Source organism: Antechinus flavipes, chromosome 4, assembly GCF_016432865.1.
Source record: "Antechinus flavipes isolate AdamAnt ecotype Samford, QLD, Australia chromosome 4, AdamAnt_v2, whole genome shotgun sequence".
Lineage (NCBI taxonomy): Eukaryota > Metazoa > Chordata > Mammalia > Dasyuromorphia > Dasyuridae > Antechinus > Antechinus flavipes.
This window is the reverse complement of record NC_067401.1, coordinates 220,896,734-220,919,747: the sequence shown is the minus strand read 5'-3', so window position 1 is coordinate 220,919,747 and position 23,014 is coordinate 220,896,734. Positions and strand designations below refer to the sequence as shown.

At 33.0% G+C, this 23,014-nt stretch overlaps 1 protein-coding gene across 2 annotated transcripts in view; it reads right to left on the bottom strand.

Annotated features, from left to right (window-relative positions):
* TINAG (tubulointerstitial nephritis antigen) overlaps positions 1-23,014 on the bottom strand; it is a 229,519-nt gene that overhangs the window by 5,036 nt on the left and 201,469 nt on the right. For both annotated transcript variants that reach the window (XM_051997176.1, XM_051997177.1), the window contains one exon: positions 17,457-17,502. In XM_051997176.1, the coding sequence (XP_051853136.1) occupies positions 17,457-17,502 (46 nt within the window). The remainder of the gene's footprint in view (positions 1-17,456; positions 17,503-23,014) is intronic.

The following is a 23,014-nucleotide window of genomic DNA, read 5'->3' as shown; positions in this document are numbered from 1 at the left end:
TTTCCTTATAGAATGAGTACAATAGGGAAAATCAAAACTAACTGGAATCTGGGCTTGCTAAGTACCAATTATTTGTTCTACCTATCAAGTGATTCTGTGTCAAACAACAGATGACTTGGGAAATTTTATTTTCAAAATCTCTTCATAATATTTGTAGTCTTTCAAGAGTAAGGTCTGATTAATCCATAACTTAATTCTGGTATATAATATTAATATATTGTTTCCAGTATAGAATGAATATTCAATTATCTAGAGATAAGACAACTGCAAAGTTTGTGACAGCAGTTTTTAAATTATATAATCTTTTAGGTTTCTAATTATCCAAGAAAATTGGCTAAATATCACAAGTAAACTAACATATAACAGAAAAAATAAGGAAGGAGGCAAGAATTTTACAAAACCAACAAGTTCGGGATCCACAATTTCACAAGAATGAGAACTCCTTCAACTAATCTGTGAAAAATGTATCCATTTTCTAGTTCAACTTTATAGAATAATCAATTTATCAATTTCATCACATTTTAAAACATGACACATATTCTGAAGGCTGTGGGATTCCATTAACATTCTAAACATTCCCTTAAATACAAGTAAAAATCAAAAAGAATGAAAAACTTATGTTCAGACAAAAAGTTTTTAGTGTGGGAAAGTTAAAAGGGAAAAATGTTTAAAATCATTAAATTTCAATTGTACTGCTTTGCATCAGTAATTTCTTTGAAAATTCCCTTCTAAATGTCTTTTTTATGTTTTGACCAATTATATATAAACAATTTTGATGTCCATTTTAAATTTTGAATTCAAAATTCTCTTCATTATTTGAAAAGTCAAGCAATTTAAAAGTTATTTATATATGCAACACATATTTCATTATTAAACATGCTATGAAAAAACATAAGCAATTAAAAAAACAAGAAAAAACATTTTTTTAAATTGATTTTCAAACTGCATCCAGACTAAATCAATTCTTTCTCTGGAGGTGAATATCATTTTTTATCACAGGTTATTCAGAATTGTCTTACGCCATTATATTGCTGCAAATTGTAAGTTTTTCATAGTTGACATACAATATTTTTGTTCGCATGTACAATGTTTTCTTGGTTCTGTTCACTTTGCTTTGCAGCAGTTCATGTAAATCTTTTCAGGTTTTTTTTTTTTTTGAAATCTGCCTATTTATCTTTTCATGTAGCACACAGATGGTTCATCAGAATAATGTATCACAATTTGTTCAGCATTATTAACTGATGGGCATCCCTCAATGTCCAGTTCTTTGCCAACAACAAAAAAAGAGCTGGTATAAATATTTTGTTCAATAGATTCTTTTCCTTTGATCTCTTTGAAGTATAGATTCAATAGTGGAATTACTGAGTCAAAGGGTGTGTTGAGCTTTTTTGCCCTTTAGACATAATTCCAAAGTGCTATCCAAAATTATCTGCTCAAAGTACTCCAAAATTATTCAGTGTAAACTGAAGTCCATTAATGTCCTAGTTTTCCCAAATCCCCTTCAAAACAGGTCCTTTTGCTTTTCTGTCATATTAGCCACTCTAATAGGTATGAACTTAGGTAACAAAGATATTTTTTATTTTGTATTTATCTAATAAAAGGCACTTAAGTCATTTTAATATGACTGTAGATTACTTTGATTTTTTTTATTATTAAAACTTTTTATTTACAAAGCATATGGGTTGGGTAATTTTTTCAGCATTGGCCCTTTCATAACCTTTTGTTCCAAATTTTCCCCTTCTTCTCCCAACACCATCCCCTAGCTGGCAGGTAGTCCAATACATGTTAAATATGTTGAAATATATGTTAGATCCAATATATGAATACATACATATACAGTTATCTTGTTGCACAAGAAAAATCAGATTTAAAGGAAGAAAAAGAAAAACTGAGAAATAAAACAAAATGCAAACAAATAACAAGAGAGAGAAAGAGTGAGAAAGCTATGGTGTGTTCCATGCTCTGATCCCACGGTTCTCTCTCTGGATGTAAATGGTTTTTTTCATTACAGTACAAGTGGAGCTGTTTTGAATCATCTCAATGATGAAGGGACCTATGTTTGTCAGAAGTGATTGTCATATAATCTTGTTGTTGCTATGTATAATGATCTGGTTCTGCTCAATTCACTTAGCATCAGTTCATGTAGGTCTCTCCAAGCCTCTCTGAAATCATTCTGCTGGTTGTTTCTTACAGAAACAATAGTATTCTACAGCATTCATATTCCATAATTTATTCAGTCATTCTTCAGTTGATGGGTATCCACTCAGTTTCCAATTTCTGGCTACTACAAAGACGGGTACCATAAAGGTTTTTGCACATGTGGGTCCCTTTCCCTCCCTTAAAATGTCTTTGGGATATAAGCCCAGCAGAAACACTGCTTGATCAAAGGGTATGCACATTTTGATAACTTTGGGGGAACAGTTCCAAACTGCTCTCCAGAGTGGTTGGATCCATTCACAGTTCCACTAACAATGTTATCAGTGTTGCAGTCTTCCCACATCCCCTCAACATTTGTCATCTTAACCAATCTGACAAGTGTGTAGTGCTATCTCAGAATTGACTTAATTTGCATTTCTCTGATCAATAGTGATTTGGAGCACCTTTTCATGGGACAAATAGTTTCAATGTCTTCATCAAAAAATTGTCTGTTCATATCCTTTGACCATTTATCAATTGAAGAATGGCTTGAACTATTATAAATTTGAGTCAATTCTCTCTATATTTTAGAAATGAGGCCTTTATCAGATCCTTTGGATGTAAAAATGTTACATGTAAAAATGTTCATTATTGCTTCCCTTTTAATCTTGTCTTCATTGGTTTTGTTTGTACAAAAACTTTTTAACTTAATATAATCAAAATTATCTATTTTATGATCAATAATGGTCTGTAGTTCTTCTTTGGTCACAAATTTCTTCCTCCTCCAAAAATATGAGAGGTAAACTATGCTTTGTTCTTTTAATTTGTTTATAATATCATTCTTTATGTCTAGATCTTGAACCCATTTTGATCTTATTTTACTATATGATGTTAGGTATAGGTCTATGCCTACTTTCTGCCATGCTAGTTTCCAATTTTCCCAGCAGTTTTTGTCAAATAGTGAATTCTTACACCAAAATCTGGGGCTTTGTCAAATACTAGACTGTTATAGTCACTAGCTATATTGTTTTGTGAAACTAACCTATTCCACTGATCAACTTATCTATTTCTAACCAGTATCAAATGGTTTTGATGACTATTGCTTTATAATATAGTTTTAGATCTGGTACAGCTAGACCACCTTTATTTGCTTGTATTTTCATTAATTCCTTTGAAATACTTGATATTTTGTCCTTCCAAATGAATTTTGTTTTATTTTTTCTAATTCAGTAAAATTGAGTATTATCATCTTTATTATATTAGCTCAGCCTATCTATGAGCACTTGATATTTTTCCAATTGCTTAGATCTGACTTTATTTGTGTGGAAACTGTTTTACAATTTTGCTTATATAGTTCCTGACTTTCCCTTGGCAAATAAATTCCCAAATATTTTATATTATTAAGTTATTTTAAATGGATTTTCTCTTTGTATCTCTTGCTGTTATATTTTGTTAATGATGTATAAGAATGCTGATGATTTATGTGGATGTATTATTTTGTAACCTGCAACTTTGGTAAAGTTGTGGGTTATTTCTAATAGCTTTTTAGTTGATTCTCTGGGGTTCTCTAAGTATACTATCATATCTACAAAGAGTAATAATTTGGTTTCCTTATTACCTACTCTAATATACTCTTTTTCTTCTCTTATTTCCAAAGCTAGGATTTCTAATACAATATTGAATAGCAGTGGTGATAGTGGGCAAACTTGTTTCATACCTGATCTTATTGGAAATGGTTCTAATTTATCCCCATTACATATGATATTTGCTGATGATTTGAAATAGATGCTACTGACTAATTTAAGGAAAAGTCCATTTATTCCCATAGTCTCTAGTGACTTTTACCAGGAATGGGTGTAGGATTTTATTAAATGCTTTTTCTGCATCTATTGACATAATCATGTTTTTGTTAATTTGGTTATTGATATAGTCAGTTATGCTAATAATTTTCCTAATATTGAATCAGCCTTGCATTCCTGTTATAAATCCTACTTGTTCATGATGTATTATCCTGGAGATGATTCTCTATAATTTCTTTGCTAATATTTTATTTAAGATTTTTGTATCAATATTAATTAGGGAGATTGGTCTATAATTTTCTTTCTTTGTTTTTGTCCTATCTGGTTTAGGTATCAGTACCATGTCTATGTCATAAAAGGAACTTGGTAGGAGTTCCAAATTCCCTACTTTTTCAAATAATTTATGTAGTATTAGAATTAATTATTCTATAAAAGTTTCATAGAATTTACATGAAAATCCATCTGGTCCTGAGGATTTTTTCTTAGGGATTTGATTGATACCTTTTTCTATTTCTTATTCTAAAATGGGACTGTTTAACCAATTTATTTCCTCTTCTGTTAATCTGGGAAGTCTATATTTTTGTAAGTGTTCCACCATTTTGCTAAGATTGTCAAATTTATTGGCATACATTTGGGCAAAGTAACTTCTGATAATTACTCTAGTTTCCTCTTTATTGGTGGATAGTTCTCCCTTTTCATTTTTGAGAGTAACAATTTGATTTTCCTCTTTCCTTTTTCTAATCAAATTTATTAAAGATTTATCTATTTTTAGTTTTTTTCATTAAACCAACTCTTAGTTTTATTTATCCATTCAATTATTTTTATACTTTCAATTTTATTGATATCTCCTTTTATTTTTAGAATTTCAAGTTTGATCTTTGATAGGCTTTAAAAAATTTTTTTCTAGTTTTTTTTTTAGTTGCAAGACCAATTTATTGATCTTTTCTTTCTCTATTTTATGCAAATAAGCATCTAGAGGTATGAAATTTCTCCTTATTACCACTTTGGCTGCATCCCACAAATTTTGGTATGTAGTCTCATTATTGTCATTCTCTTTGATTAAATTATTGATTGTATCTATGATTTGCTATTTCACCTATTTATTCTTTAGGATGAAATTATTTATTTTCCAATTTCTTTTTGGTCTATTTTCTCCTGGTCCTTTATTTAATATTGCGTTGTGATATGAAAAAAAATGCATTTACTACTTCTGGCTTTCTGCATTTGATTTTGAGGTCTTTATATCCTAATATATGGTCAATTTTGGGATAGGTTCCATGAATTGCTGAGAAGAAAATATACTCCTTTCTCCTTTCTGTTTCCATTCAATTTTCTCCAAAGATCTATTATATCTAGCTTTTCCTAGTATTATATTTATCTCTTTAACATCTTTCTTGTTTATTTTGTGATTTGATTTATCTATTTCTGAGAGAGCAAGTTGGAGATCACTCACTATTATAATTTTGCTATCTATTTCTTCTTACAACTTTTTAAACTTCTCCTTTAAGAATTTAGATATTACACAACTTAATGCATATGTATTTTTTATATTTTTATAACTTTTCATATACAAAACATATACATGGGTAATTTTTCAACAGTGAGCTTTGCACATAAACTTCTGTTCCAACTTTTCCTCTCCTTCCCTCCACCTTCCTCCCCTATAGGGCAAGTAGTCCTATACATGTTAAATATGATAAAGTATATGTTAAATAGAAATATGTATACATATTTATACAGTTATCTTGCTGCATAAGAAACATTTGATTTTGAAAGAAGGCAAACAAATAACCTGAGAAGAAAAAACAAAAATGCAAGCAAACAATAACAGAAAGAGTGTAAATGCTATGTTGTGGTCCATAGTCATTTCCCAGTAATCTATCTCTCGGTGTAGCTGGTTCTGCTCATTACAGATCAATTGGAACTGATTTGGATCCTCTCATTTTTGAAGAGAGCCATGTCCATCAGAATTGATCATCATGTAGTATTGTTGTTGAAGTGTATAATGATCTCCTGGTTCTGCTCATTTCACTTAGCATCAGTTCATGTAAGTCTCTCCAAGACTCTCTGATTCATCCTGCTGGTCATTTTTTACAGAACAATAATATTCCATTACATTCATATGCCCCAATTTATTCAGCCATTCTCCAATTAGTGGGCATCCATTCAATTTCCATTTTCTAGCCACTATGAGAAGGGCTGCACAAACATTTTTGCACATATGGGTCTCTTTCCCTTCTTTAATATCTCTTTAGAATATAAGCCCAGTAGTAATACTGCTGGATTAAAGGGTATGCATAATTTGATAACTTTTGGGGCATAATTCCAGATGCTCTCCAGAATGGTTGGATTCGTTCACAACTCCACCAATAATGCATCAGTGTCCCAGTTTTCCCGCATCCCCTCCAACATTCATTATTATTTTTTCCTGTCATCTTAGCCAATCTGATAGGTGTGTAGTGGTATCTCAGAGTTGTCCTAATTTGCATTTCTCTTATCAATAATGATTTGGGACACCTTTTCATATGACTAGAAATAGTTTCAATTTCTTCATTTAAAAATTGTCTGTTCCCATCCTTTGACCATTTATCAACTGGAGAATGGCTTGATTTCTTATACCTTAAGGTCAATTCTCTATATATTTTGGAGATGAGTTTTTTTTAATACATAGCCAAATGATTATTTTGCTATACAAAAAGAATAGGACTCTGAAATATTGTACAATTAACCTATGAAGGAAATCCAAAAAGCAGGCAGGCAAAAATATAGGGATTGGGAATTCAACGTAATGGTTCTTAGTCATCTCTCAGAGTTCTTTCGCTGGGCGTAGCTGGTTCAATTCATTACTGCTCCATTGGAACTTATATGGTTCATCTCATTGCTGAGGATGGCCAGGTCCATCAGAATTGGTCATCATATAGTATTGTTGTTGAAGTATATAATGATCTCCTGGCCCTGCTCGTTTCACTCAGCATCAGTTCATGTAATTCTCTCCAGGCAGAGATGAGGTCTTTATCAGGACCTTTAGCTGTAACAATTTTGCCCCAGTTTATTGCTTCCCTTCTAATCTTGTCCACATTAGTTTTGTTTGTACAAACAAATAACTTTATATGTAATCAAAATTTTATATTTTGTGATCAATAATGACCTCCGGATCTTCTTTGGTCACAAATTCCTTCCTCCTCCACATGTCTGAGTGGTAAACTATCCTTTGTTGTCTAATTTATTTATTATCTTATTCTTTATGCTTAGATCATAAACCCGTTTTGATCTTATCTTGGTGCACGTTGTTAAGTATGGGTCAAGGTCTTGTTTCTGCCATACTAATTTCCAATATCCCCAGCAATTTTTGTCAAATAATGAATTCTTATCCCAAAAGATAAGGTCTTTGGGTTTGTCAAGTAATAGGTTGTGATAGTTATTGACTATTTTTTCTTGTAAACTTAAACTATTCCACTGATCAACTAGTCTATTTTTTAGTCAATATCAAATGGTTTTGTCGACCACGGCTTTGTAATATAGTTTTAGATCAGGTACAGCTAGGCCACTTTCATTTGATTTTTTTTTTCATTAGTTCCCTTGAAATTCTTGACCTTTTGTTCTTCCAGATGAATTTTTTTGTTGTTTTTTCTAGGTCATTAAAATAGTTTAAGAAACTGATTTGTATAGCACTAAAAAATAGATTTGTTTAGGTAGTTGCCATCTTTATTATAGTCACCCGACCTATCCAGGACCAACTTAATATTTTTCCAATTGTTTAGATCTGACCTTATTTATGTGAAAAGTTTTTTGTAGTTTTGCTCATATAGTTCCTAACATTCCCTTGGCAAATAGATTCTCAAATATTTTATACTATAGACAATTATTTTAAATAGAATTTCTCTTTGTATCTCTTGCTATTGGATTTTATAAGTGATGTAAAAAAAAAGTGCTGAGGATTTATGTGGATTTGTTTTTACATCACTTATAAAATCCAATTGTTTTGATTCCTGCAACTTTTTTAAAGTGTTGGAGTATTTCTAATTAACTTTTTAGTAGAATCTTTGTTGTTCTCTAAGTAAAGCATCATAACCTCTGCAAAGAGTGATAATTTGATTTCCTCATTACCTACTGTAATTTTTTAAAATTTCTTTTTTATCTCATTGCCAAAGCTAGCATTTCTAACACAATATTAAATAATAATGGTGATAGTGGGCAATCTTGTATCACCCCTGAGTTTATTGGGAATGGGTCCAGTTAATCACCATTACATATGATCTTTACTGATGGTTTTAAATATATAGTACTGACTATTTTAAGCAAAAGTCAATTTGTTCCTATACTCTCTACTGTTTTGAATAGGAATGGGTGTTGGATTTATCAAATGCTTTTTCTGCATCTATTGAGAAGATCATATGGTTTTTGTTAATTTAGTTAATTGATATAGTCAATTATGCTAATTGTTTTCCTAATATTGAACCACCCCTGCATTCCTGGTATAAATCCTACTTGATCATGGTGTACTATTCTGGAGCTGATTTTCTGTAATCTTTTTTGTTAATATTTTAAGATTTTTGCAGCGATGTTCATTAGGGAGATTTACCTATGATTTTCTTTCTCTGTTTTCATCCTACCTGTTTTAGGTATTAGTACCATATCTGTGTCATAAAAGGAATGTGGTAGGATTCCTTCATTTCCTATTTTTTCAAATAATTTATATAGCATTAGAGTTAATTTTCTTTAAATATTTGGTAGAATTCATATATAAATCCATCTGATCCTGGAGATTTTTTCTTAGGGATTTGATTAATATCTTGTTCTATTTCTCTTTCTTAAATGGGACTATTTAACCAATTTACTTCTTCCTCTGTTAATCTTGGCAACCTATATTTTTGAAGGTATTCATCCATTTCTTTTAAGGTATCAAATTTATTGGCATAAAATTGGGGAAAGTAACTCTTAATTATTGCTCTAATTTCCTCTTCATCAGTAGAGATTTCTTCCTTTTCATTTTTAAGACTAATAATTTCATTTCCCTCTTTCCTTTTTCTAATCAAATTTACCAAGAGTTTATCTATTTTTTTTGTTCTTCATAAAAAAAGAAACTCTTAGTTTTATTTATTAATTTAATAGTTTTTTTTCTTTTCAATTTTATTAATCTCTCCTTTTATTTTTAGAATTTCAAGTTTAGTTTTTAATTGGTGGTTTTTAATTTTCTCTTTTTCTAGCTTTTTCAGTTGCAAGCCTAACTCATCAATTTTCTCTTTTTCTATTTTATGCAAATTGGCCTCCAGAGATATAAAATTTTCCCTTATTACTGCTTTAGCTGCAGCCCATACATTTTGGTATGTCATCTCATTGTTGTCATTCTCTTGGGTGAAATTATTAATTGTGTCTATGATTTGCTGTTTCATCCAATCTTTCTTTAGAATGAGATTATTTAGTTTCCAATTACTTTTTGGTCTATTTTCCCCTGGCTTTTAATTGAATGTAATTTTTATTGCATTGTGATCTGAAAAGGGTGAATTTACTGTTTCTTCCTTTCTGCATTTCAGTTTGAGGTCTTTGTGTCCTAATATATGGCCAATTTTTGTGTAGTTCCATGACCTGCTGAGAAGAAAGTGTATTCCTTTCTGTCTCCATTCAGTTTCCTCCAAAGATCTATCATACCTAACTTTTCTTCTGTTCTATTTGCATCTTTAACTTTTCTTATTTTTTTTTTGCTTTGATTTTTCTAGTTCTGAGAGCATAAGGTTGAGATCTCCCACTATTATATTTTGCTGTCTATTTCTTCTTGCAAGTCTCTTAGGCATATATGTTTGATATTTATATTGCTTCATAATCTATGATACCCTTTAGCAAGATATAGTTTAATTCCTTATATCTTTTAATTAGATCAATTTTTGCTTTTGCTTGATCTGAGATCAGGATGGCTGCCCCAGCTTTATTTTTTTTTTTTTACTTCACCAGAAGCATAATAGATTGTGCTTCAGTCTTTTACCTTTATTCTGTATGTATTACTCTACTCTAAATGTCTTTCTTTTAAACAACATATTATAAGATTCTGGCTTTTAATCCAGTCTGTTATTTGCTTACATTTTATTGGAAGTTTACGCCATTCACATTTAAAGTTGCTAAAGTTAAAAACTAGTAATTCGGTATTTGCTGCCATTTTATTAACCCCAAATTGTACTTTTCTTTTTCCTTTTTCTCTCCCCCCCCCCAGTATTTTACTTATAAGCACTACTTGCCTCAAACATTCCTCCCCCTTTAGAGACCCTCCCCCTTTCTTATTCTTTTCCCCTACTATTTCTCTTTCCCCTTCTACTTTGTCTGCCCCTTCCCTTTTTCCCTTTCCCCTCTTACTTTTCTAAAAGATGAGAAATGTTTCTCGGTAAAACCAAATATATCTAATATTCTTTCTTTGGGAGCAATCTGATGAAAGTAAGATTCACACAATATTCATCACCGTCTGTTCCTTCCCTCAATTATAATATGTTTTATTTGCTTCTTAATGAGAATAATTGCCCTCATTTTACCTCCACTTTCACCTTTTGTTTTGTTACAATCCCCTTTCCATCTGTAGTTTCTCTTTTTATATATTATAACAGTAAAATCAGATTATACATGTACTTTAAATGTATTCCCAAAACAGAAATCCAGTTCTCAAGAGAGTTTTTTTTTTTCTTTTTACCTTTTTATGCTTCTCTTGAGTTCTATATTTGGAGATAAAAAATTTTGTTTAGCTCTGATCTTTTCATCTAAAATAAACAGAATTTACCTGATACATTGAATGTCCATTTTCTTCTCAAGAAGAAAATGCTCAGTTTAGTAGAGCAATTTATTCTTGGCTGTGTTCCAAGTTCCTTTGCCTTTCAGAATATCAGGTTCCAGGCCCTTTGATTCTTTAAAGTGGAAGCTGCTAGGTCATGAGTAATCCTTATTGTGGCTCCTTGATATTTGAATTGTTTCTTTCTAGTTGTTTGTATTATTTTTCCTTGGTTTGAAAGTTTGCAAATTTAGCCATGATATTCCTTGGGATTTTAATTTTGGGGTCTCTTTCAGCAGGTATTTGGTGAATTCTTCCAATGGTCATTTTACCTTCTGATTCTATGATATCTGGGAACTTCTTTTCGATGATTCCCTGAAAGATAGTGTCTAGGCTCTTTTTTTCATCATGTGTTTCAGGGAGTCCAATAATCCCAATTCTTTCTTAGATCTTTTTTTCCAAGCTCATTGTTTTTCCAATTAGATATTTTAGCTTTTTTTCTATGGGGGGGTGGTTGTTTGACTGATTCTTTTTGTCTCATTGAGTCATTCATTTCCATTTGTTCAATTCTGAATTTTAGTTAATTATTTTCTTTATTTTCATTTTTACTTCTTTTTCTATTTGTCCAGTTGAATTTTTAAATGAGTTGTTTTGTTCTATGGAATTTATTTCCTCATTACACAAATTCTGTTTTTTAAGGAGTTATTTTCTTTTTCTATTTCACAAATTCTATTTTTCTGGGAGTTACTTTTTTTTCCATTTTATCAAATCTATCTTTTAATGAGTTATGTGCCTTTTTCCACTTCACTAAGTCTATTTTGTAGTGAATTTTCTTCAGATAGTTTTTGTGTTGCCTTTTCCAAACTCTCTTGCAAAGTTTTCATTTTCCCCAGTGTTCTACAAGCTTTTTAAAGATCCTTTTAAATTTCTTTTAGGAGAGTCTTGTGTGATAAGGACCAGGGTATATTGCTTTCTGTGGCTTCATCTGGAGACAATCTCTTACTCCAGTAAAAAAAGCATTTCCAAAAGTTATGTTATCACATTACATGGATGATATTTTGGGGTGTGTGTAACTGAGGAGCAAATATTAGAAGCATGTCTACAAATTGCATATAGCTCCAGAAAAAACTTAAAGACATGCTCCTTTTCAATATTTAGGACATGAAGTACACCCCAAGGTGCTTATAACACAAAAGCTTTCTTTAAGAACAGAGAAATTGAACATCTTAAATGACTTTCAGAAATTGATAGGAGATATCCAATGGATGCATCCAGGGTTAGGCTTAACTAGCTATCAATTACAACCATTATATGACATTGTAAGGGGAAACACTGCTCTAAATTCACCATGTCAACTTACAAAAGAAGGTTGAGAGAGGTTGATTTGGCTTTATCCAATGTGGTTGAGTCACTCAGAAACCCTTGGAAATATCAGTTTTTGCTACAAAAGAGGCACCCACAGCAGTCCTTCATCAAGGATACAGTGTGGTAGAGTGGCTGAACCTCTCAGCACCACACCAAAGCCTGACTCCTTCCTTAAGCAAGTAGTATAATTATCTGGGATAAGAGTTGACAAGAAATACAAATTTATATCAATGCACAAATTAAAGTATGCTGTGAAACCATTCCAGAGTGGCAAATTATATTGGCTACAGCTCCAAATTTTATACACATATTTCCAATAAAGATAACCTGGCTATTACATAATTGGCAATGGATTTTTGAAGAAAGGATTTCTAAGCTTTCTTTAAAGGACCAACTATTTTTTACAGGTGTATGCAAACATAACATTCGTGCTGTGTACTCTCATGATTTAACTATAAAAAGAGTAGTCAGAACTCCTTTTCAGTCCACTCAGCAGAATGAATTGTATGCAATCATGCTAGCTCTTATTATCCAGGAGATGTAAATATAATATCTGATTCAGCTTATTCAGTAGGTGTAGTACAAAGAATTTCCACAGCCAAAATAAAATTTGTAGCTTCTAATATATATTAACTCTTTAAGGAACTTCAAGAGCAAGTATTAAAGAGCAAGGTAAGATTTATATCTTGCATGCCCACTCTAATAATGAACTTCTAGGTCCTATTTTTAATGGAAATTCAAAGGCAGATAGACTTTTAACCATGTTAGCCAATACTCCTTTATTTCAGGCAGCCCAGAATCTCATTCTAAATATCATAAGGTTGCTCAAGCTTTATATTTGCAATTTGGGATAACAAAAGAGGAAGCTAGGAGCATAGTAAAGCCTACACAGCTTGTCTTCCTTTCCAAAATCCTATGCTCCCTCCAGGGAAGAACTCTAGTGGTTGAGACCCAATGAACTTTCATAAATGGATGTGACCCATTATAAAATATTTTGGTTTTCTGTCTTTTATCCATGTTGCAGGAGACACCTTTTCAGTATTTACTTTTGCAATACCAGTAGCAAAAGAGACAGCTCGAGTGATTACTGAATTCCTTATGCAAGCTTTTGCAATCGTGGGTATGCTATAAGCAATAAAAACAGATAATGGACCTGCATATACTTCTAAACATTTTGGACACTTTTGAGCACAGTATTAGATTTTACACACCACTGGCATACCTTTAAATCCTCAAGGACAGCCAATAGTAGAAAGGAGAAACAGAGCCATCAAGACACTCCTCCAAAAAACAAAAGAAAGATGGAGCCACAGGTAACCCTAGAGAACTCCTAACTTTAGCTCTCTACACTATTTTTTTTTTATTTTTGACAAAGATGCACTGGCTCCAGCTTACAGGTTTTATAACCCACAGGAAGAGCAGTGCTTGGGGGAGAGGCTTTGCTTGTATCTCTACAGATTGAGAAGAAATCACATGGGTGCCCATGAGCCATATTTGCCTTATCTATCAGAGAGAGATGGAGCAGATCCCTGAAACAAGGGAAAACACCCAAGAAACATGTGGTGGTTCCATCTCTGACTACATGTGCCACTGAAAGAGCATAGCTATTAACTCAATGTGTAGGGCAAATGACTCATGAACATCAAAAATTGTTGATGAGACTGTTGCAGGGCTTCAAAACTTCAGGAATCATTGGTTTCTCTGACACATGACGTAATGGATAATAGATTGGTTTTGGACTATCTCTTGGCTGCTGAAGGAAGTATATATGTTATTTTTATTTATACACCCTCTTTCTAAGAATTATGGACATGTATAATTCCTTGTGTTGATTTACATTGTTTGTTACATCCCTACTAGTCTGTGTTATGTTATTATGTGTTTGTGTAATACCTCCCATGCTGATGGATTTATGTATACCTGTTTCAAGTAAAACAAAAGACAGTAAAAGATGTAGAGGACCACAGAGAGTGAAAGAACCCTGAGTGAGGTATAAGACCCTTCAGCCCAGAGAAAACTTGCTAAAAATATCTGGTTTGGCTCTCCATATTTCCTTATGGAATTTCTCACCTTCTTCCCAGACAAGTCAAGGAGGGTATGATCACCTGTGTTGTACTTGAAGCAAAGATACTTCTAGCAGGGTGCTTACTCAGTGTGACTGATGAGATAATGATTCTCTAGTTCACACATATTTAGTGTGATATAATGATGTAATCACTCTAATTGGCATGTACTTACTGTGATGTGATGATGTAATCACTCTAGTTAGCATATAATTAGTGTGATATAATGATGTAATCATACTGAGGTATTTAAGGGCTGAGAGGACTGAAGACAAGATCTCATATTTCACACTCAGATATCAGACTTGGACTCAGACACAGACATAGGAAAGACACAGAAGATGGAGATAGAAACAGAGATTTCTCCTGGTAAGTCTTCTGCCTTTCTCACTCCTCCACCTAAGACCAAGGCTCATCCAGAGTTCCTCAAAAGAGCTAATCTGGACATTGCATCTTTCCATCTGTATATATGAGTTTGAAAATGTTCATTTTATTATATTTATAGTACAAAATATTCTTTTAGCTCTTTTCACTTCACTTTCTATTCATTTAATATGAGACTGCCAGTGTTTCTCTGAAATCATATTGTTGTTGTTGTTTAATTTTTCCCAAAAATAAATAGGATATTACTTAGAAGACTCTGTCTTTTTCACTGTATTTAATAACTATGAATTTTAAAAGACACAGTGGTGGTAAATATAGAGCACACTGGAAAAGAGCAGGAAAGGGAGAGAAAACACAATTATAGATGCATACTATATGCCAGGAACACTATAAATATCTCAATGAAAACTTTAGCTTTTAAAATTTCAATCTAAAATTCTATGAGGGAGATCTTTTTGGAAGTTTTATTTTGTTTGGACTATCTACTCCACACTATTTTTATAAAGAATTCACATATTAAAAAAAACTACTAATAGAAATAATGTTCATCTAATGATCATAGGTCAAAATTAAATCATTTCTACTTTCAAAAAAATAAAGATAGTATTGATTTAGGAGTGGGATTCTAATTGAATAGGATGAATCAATAAGAATAGTTATGTCCTAGCATCAGTCATTGTGACCCAGCTTGATAAAAGTAGAAAAAGGGAGCATACTTGAATAGAACACAAAATAGAAGATAGTAAGAATGAACAGGAAAGCAGAAAGACTAAGCTTCAAACCACAGAATATTATGCAGAAAATGTTTTTGAATCAGATACTCATTGTCATAACTCTATAATATATGAAAAATATTAAATGAACAACAGAATGATATTGCAAAAGTTTTCCCCATCCACTCATCATTATGTACCTATGATATTTGTGGCTGGGAGAATATTTCCCATGAAGGAAATTTTCTTTGTATTGTGCCTCCTAAAAGCTTGAATGTTGGCTTAGTAGTGTGACAGTATAACCAAAAAATATATTACTTAAAATGAGTGTGCTTTTCATAGGCATATCTTTAAATTAACTAAGGATTTTATGTTGTTGTTATAAGGTGACTAATGGTGACATTAAATATTAAAAATAATTTTTATGTTGACAAGAATTGGAAATTGAGTGGATACCAGTCAATTAAGCAATGGCTGGACAACTTGTGGTATATGAATATAATAGAATGCTATTGTTCTGTAAGAAATGATGAGCAGGCAGATTTCAGAAAAACCTGGAGAGATTTACATAAACTCATGTGTAATGGGCTGAGGCTCGAGTTGATGCACTGAGGTCCCAAGCACGTGAGCTAAATAGTAATTGCACCATATTCTATTAAAATATAAGCTTGGAGAAAGAATGTCCCCCGCCCACTCTTTGTGCAAGTCCTGATGTGTTGTATAGGAAATGATGATTTTGATGGGTGGAGGCAGGGGAGTGGAAAGGGAAGAGGAAGGAGAGAATGCTGGCTGGCATCTTGACACAGCTGCTGGCATTGCTATCACAACAGTCCTTCACCTCCAATCCCCCTTTGCTAGCAGGCTTCCTGTCGCAGCTGCTCATATTGCTATCACAATCCTTCTTGCCCATATTGCTATCGCAATCCTTCGCCTCTTCACTTCAATAAAGATTGAAGATTTTTCCCTTAACCTTAATTCCCGACTCCTGCTGATTTTAAATACGTAGTCATCACACTCATGCTGAGTGAAGTGAGTAGAACCAGGAGAACACTGTACACAGCAAGAGCAACATTGTCTTATGATCAACTATGATAGACTTAGCTCTTCTCAACAATGCAATGATCCAAGAAAGTTTTAAGAAACTTATGATGGAAAATGCTGATATCCAGAGAATAAAATATGAAGTCTGAATATAGCTCAAAATATACTGTTTTTACTTTGTCTTTCTTTTTTTTTCTTTCTTTCTTTTTTTTTCTCTTTTGCTTTGATTCTTCTTTTACAACATGGCTAATGTTGCTACATGTTTAACATAATTGAATATGTATAATCTTATTTCCAAATGATTTCTGTCTTAGGGAGGGGAGACAGAGAATGACAAAGAAATTTTGGAACCCAAAAGCTTACAAAAATGAATGTTCAGAACTATCTTTACATATAATTAGAAAAAAATTAAAACACTATTTAGAGAGGGGAAATAACTTCTATATCAAAACAAAAGGTATTAATGAAACTTTTTTTAAGGCTAGGATTCTCCTTATATAGGGAGTGGTTGGAAGAAAGAGAAAGAGCAAGATGGAAAAAAAAAATGGCAGCCATGTAGATACAATGCCAAAGCTGACATAACCTACAGAGGAAATTGCAATATTAAGAGACCTCAGCCTATACCCTACAGCACTAAGTGCTATGTATTCTGGTCAACAACTTTTGTGCTGTGAAAAACCATCAATAAACTATATGATATTTCTCTCTTGTATCTAGCAGAAAGTAAGCATTCTTAAAAGTGTTATTTAGAAGAAAATAAAATCCCATAGGCTTTTTCTGTAAGGGTATGACGTTACCCTTCTCCATTATGTTAAAGACTCAGGAAGTAAGTAGGAAATGATGTTCCATTATCTCCTTGTAGACATGTTGAGGGTGACATTCATTTAAGAATGAACTCCATGGCTTTTAATATTTGATTCGTTTTTTTAATACTGCCTTGCTATTGCATTTCGTGATATGTTTTTAATAAGTATATGCGAGAATAATATTAAATGCTGTTTTTTAAAAATTCTTATTGTTATTTTTAACCTTAGGAGTAAAAGTGAAGGAAACTATTAATATGAATTAGTGAGTATGATGGATTCTGTGGTAGAGAAACATCAAAATCATGATCTTGTTTCAGTGACTTACAAAAGTAAGTCAGCAGATAAATAAAAGTGTTTCTTCTTATGCTCTAATTGGAAATTAATTGAAAATGTTTACATACCCAAAATTTTTCTTTTCTTCCTTGTGCTCCTCTGAGTACTCCCCATCTAGATAAAGGATGTTTCAAAATAAAAGAAAAAAAAAAAGAAAAGGAAGAACTGTTAGACTTCTTATAACTTAATGAGCAATATGCAGCCTAAAATAACAAGTTTTTTAATTTTTCAATTCTTTTTTAAGTCCTGTATAACCATATGACTGACCCTCCCCATTCTCTTCCAAAAATCTCCTCATACTGAATCTCAAAAAAAATATTACATTTATCAGAATGAATTATTCCCAAATTAAGGTAAATTCACCAAGTATTCATTTACTAGCTAGATGGCTCAGTTATCTCGAGTCAGGAAGACTTGAGTTCAAATATGGTATCAGACTTTCATTAGTTGTCTGGACAAATGATTTAACCAATATGACATTTGATAAATCAATAACAGCATTGGATTTGTTTTCTTTTTCATGAAATGATTGTGTTCAATCAACAACCTCCAAAATCATGTCCATCTTTAATCTGTGATCCTAAAAAGTCATATTTTCCCATATAATTGGCACTGCACAATTCTTTAATAATAAACTTTATATTCATAGATGTCCTTGCAAAAAGGAAGAATATACATATATGTGTGTTTATATGTATGTATACATATATGTGTGAGTGCATTTATATATGTGTATATGTATATATATAAATGTGATTTTGGGTATGTTATTTGAGGTCCTGTACTTTTTACCATTTTATTTCTAATATCCAAAAACTTGCTTTTAGACATAATTATTTTGGATTAAAGTATTGATTATCATCATATAAAACTAAATTATATCTAGATATAACATACTCTCACACTTTAATTTGATATGAATTAATTTGAATAAGAGAGAAGTATCTGATAAGTCTATTCCATTAAACCAATGTTTAATAGGTCAGGGTCAAGTGATTTCCTAGGAAGGATACACTTTTCCTCAATGGCCTTGAACATCAATGGGCCAACATGCCAATATTTTTTAATTATCTTTTTTTTTTGGAAGGAATAAAAGGCTAGATAATTAAAGGGAATGTGGGAGAACCCCACGATATAATTTATATCCATATCATATGGAACATGAACTTGACTGGGTGAGCTGGACATCTTTTCCACTTTGTCTTTATTTGTCTGACTAGAATCAGGAGTCCTCAAACTTTTCAAATAGGGGGCCAGTTCACTGTCCCTCAGACTGTTGGAGGGCCAGACTACAGTAAAAAGAAAAACTTTGTTTTGTGGGCCTTTAAATAAAGAAACTCCATAGCCCTGAGTGAGGAGGATAAACGTCCTCAGCTGCTGCATCTGGCCCGCGGGCCATAGTTTGAGGACCCCTGGAAGATGATTAAGCATAATTCTTGGGTAGCATGAGTCCAGGCTTGAAAGTAACTTTATGAATATAACAAGTATGGAAGTTTTGGATCCCACTGAATCAGAGCTGAACAGTAAGAATTTCAGGGAAGTATCCCAATGCTTTTAGAGAAGATGCAAACTGACTATGCCTGGCCTGGTAGAAATATATACTAGAAATTATTTGTGGAGTCAAAATATAATTTAAAATTGCTAATTACCAACTCAAAAAATAAAATATAGGTACTTTTTTAAAGTATCAACATAATATTATATTTGTAGTTAATATTATCACATTTTAATTTCTGTTACAATTAATATGCACATGTAAATTTTTATAAAATTTCTGTCCTATACTTGATTTATATTACTCATTGCCTAATATATGTTATAACCTACCATTTCTTTTACTTACCTTTTTTGGGAAGCCTAAATGTGAGCCCAAGTCTTAACTTTAAATAATATGTTCCTGGAATTCCAGGGTCAGTGTTCAAAAACACAATGATTATCATAAAAAGTAATGTATCTTCCATATTCTTAAAGTCTAGGGTTTCCAACACTGAATAGAATGAACAATGTATGTGGGTGAAGAACATAAGATGTCCTGGTGGAAATGAAATGTTCACAATACCCCAATTGCTACATAATTATATATATATATGACATATCTAAAATATAGTATACACTAAATCATATGTATATTTTAGTATACACAGACACATAGATACATAGATAGGTAATGTTTTAAAAATTAGCAGTTAATATTATTATTTTTCTTGTTCTTATTGCTCTGCAATTCTATTACATACATTTCTAAAGCCTATTACTTCATTCAAAGACACAACATAGTATGTATTTAATGGGCAGAAATATATACTATGGGCAGAAAATTATGCTAAATACTTGGAGAAAAAAAGTTTAGCTATAAAAGGAATAAATGGGATGTGGCTGGGACTGGGGCCAATATTGTAGGGCAAAGGCAAAAGCTCAACTGAACTCTCCAAAATTCCAAAGGAAAAATGAATTTTGAAGGAGCAAAACAAAAGATTGGAGTGAAAGAATTTTCCAGCCCATAACTGATTAGGAAATGAGCATAAGGTCCATCTCATCAAAGAAATAGTCAGGCCAAAGTGCAATGCAATGCTGGCCATGCCATGACAACTACCAATAGGTCTTGGAAGTAGTTACAACAACTGTAGCAGCTTTTATCCCACAAGCACTAAGGGAATAGTCAGATAATTTGTCAGAAGAAAGGATCAGAACACACTTTGCTGTCACTGAGAGCAGGATCCTGTTGCATTGCTTATACAGATTTTTGGGTTGCAGACCCAAGGTGAAGAGTAAACCCAGAGGGGTATGGCCCTAGTGTTAATTTCAAAGAAGAGTGCTTGAAGTCATTTGCCAGGGCACATGAACCCTGGTCTACATTAGAGTTTAAAAAAGAGCCCTAGTACTTGAAGTTATAGGAGAAAAGTGACCCAGCTCAAAAGGAATAAAGGCATTTTGGGTCACAGGCAAGGATCACAGTTAAGGGACAGTGAAGAGTACCTGGGGGGGATCCTCAAAAAGTAGAGTATAGACTAGTTCCTTAGATCAAAACACCTTGAAAGAACTGAAAACTTTTAGATTCCTTTCCTCTCCACCACTTCATTGAACAAGCTCTGAAAACAGTAGCACAAAAACCCCTGAAATTTGGGATGGTACCCCCTTCACCCAAGGAGCAGAACAAATCTTCTTTTTTTTTTCTTTTTTTCTTTTATAATAACTTTATATTGACAGAATCCATGCCAGGGTAATTTTTTTACAACATTATCCCTTGCACTCGCTTCTGTTCTGATTTTTCCCCTCCCTCCCTCCACCCCCTCCCCTAGATGGCAAGCAGTCCTATATATGTTAAATATGTTGCAGTATATCCTAGATACAATATATGTTTGTAGAACCGAACAGTTCTCTTGTTGCACAGGGAGAATTGGATTCAGAAGGTAAAAACAACTAGGAAAGAAAAACAAAAATGCAAATAGTTCACATTCGTTTCCCAATGTTCTTTCTTTGGGTGTAGCTGCTTCTGTCCATCATTTATCAATTGAAATTGAGTCTTTGTCAAAGAAATCCACTTATCGTTGTCGAAGTGTAAAGTGATCTCCTGGTTCTGCTCATTTCACTTAGCATCAGTTCATGTAAGTCTCTCCAAGCCTCTCTGTATTCATCCTGCTGGTCATTTCTTTTTTTTTTTTTTTTTTTTTTTTTAATAATTACTTTATATTGACAGATTCCATGCCAGGGTAATTTTTTTTTAACAACATTATCCCTTGCACTCGTTTCTGTTCCGATTTTTTTTCCCCTCCTTCCCTCCACCCCCTCCCCTAGATGGCAAGCAGTCCTTTATATGTTGGATATGTTGCAGTATATCCTAGATACAATATATGTTTGCAGAACCGAACAGTTCTCTTGTTGCATAGGGAGAATTGGATTCAGAAGGTATAAATAACCCGGGAAGAAAAACAAAAATGCAGATAGTTCACATTCATTTCCCAGTGTTCTTTCTTTGGGTGTAGCTGCTTTTGTCCATCATTTATCAATTGAAACTCAGGTCTCTTTGTCAAAGAAATCCACTTCCATCAAAATATGTCCTCATACAATATCGTTGTTGAAGTGTATAATGATCTCCTAGTTCTGCTCATTTCACTTAGCATCAGTTCATGTAAGTCTCACCAGTCCTCTCTGTATTCATCCTGCTGGTCATTTCTTACAGAACAATAATATTCCATAACATTCATATACCACAATTTACCCAGCCATTCTCCAATTGATGGGCATCCATTCATTTTCCAGTTTCTAGCCACTACAAATAGGGCTGCTACAAACATTTTGGCACATACAGGTCCCTTTCCCTTCTTTAGTATTTCTTTGGGATATAAGACCAATAGAAACACTGCTGGATCAAAGGGTATGCACAATTTGATAATTTTGGGGGCATAATTCCAGATTGCTCTCCAGAATGGTTGGATTCATTCACAGTTCCACCAACAATGCATCAGTGTCCCAGTTTTTCCGCATCCCCTCCAACATTCATCATTATTTTTTCCTGTCATCTTAGCCAATCTGACAGGTGTGTAGTGGTACAGAACAAATCTTTAAAATAAAGTTTGATTTTTTTTAAAGTGTGGGAAAATGGGCAAGACACAAAAAAGAACTTGACTATAGAAAGCTACCATGATGAAGAAAAGATTAAGAAGAAAAAAACTCAGGCAAAATCACATAAAACCAAACCTCTGAACAAAGTCTGATGAAATGAAGACTCTCCAGCTCAAGAAAAATTGGAAGAACTTCAAAAAAGGTCAGTCTCACTGGAGTAAAAGGGGTGTTTAGCTCAGCTTCGATAGTGTGTAGGATAGTTGATAAGAGGGTCTAAATCACAGCAGATCAGCAGCTGAGACCTTTAGTCCTGGCTCCATGAGGAACAGATTGGTGAACCAGACTTAAGTCCCAGCTCAGAAAGCAAATTGCCAGCTAGGGAAACTAAGCAGTTTTTTGGAGACACCAGGTAGAGCTATTTCTTTCTTGCTGTCCTGCTCTCCTGCTACCTCCACTGAGAACATGACTGAAGAAAGACAGAATATTTGCACCTCCTGGTTGATCTGTCTCTATGGGATCTGGGTTGGTGCACGAAGATGGGTAACTGTGACCTAGTTGTGCCACTGACAGGTGGACAGTTAGAGTAGCTCTAAGGGGATGCTACTAGGTTTCAATCATTTCAATGGGACGAAAAAAAAAAACATGATTAAAAAGAAAATTTGATTTTCAAATAAAAGACTCAAGAGAAGCATAGAAAAGTAAACATGGGGGGAAATTATATATCTATATCTATATATGTAATTATAGATATAGAATTATATTTAAATGTTAAACTGTTTCCATCCCTAAATCAGAAAATGATATCTGTATCTCCTGAGAAATGCAAAACTATATCTTTTATTGGGGCAGTTAGAGGGGGGCATACATGAATGGAAAGTGTAGATATGAATGGACTAATTTGATGATATCAGAGAAAAGGATATTAAGGCATGGGGGGGGGGGAGATTGTACTAGGAGAAGAGGAAAGAAGTGGTAAAATGGTACAAACTAGATCACATGAAAAAGCATAAAAAAACTATTACAAGAAAAAGAAGGAAGAGGGACGAGTATTGTCTGAAGCTTA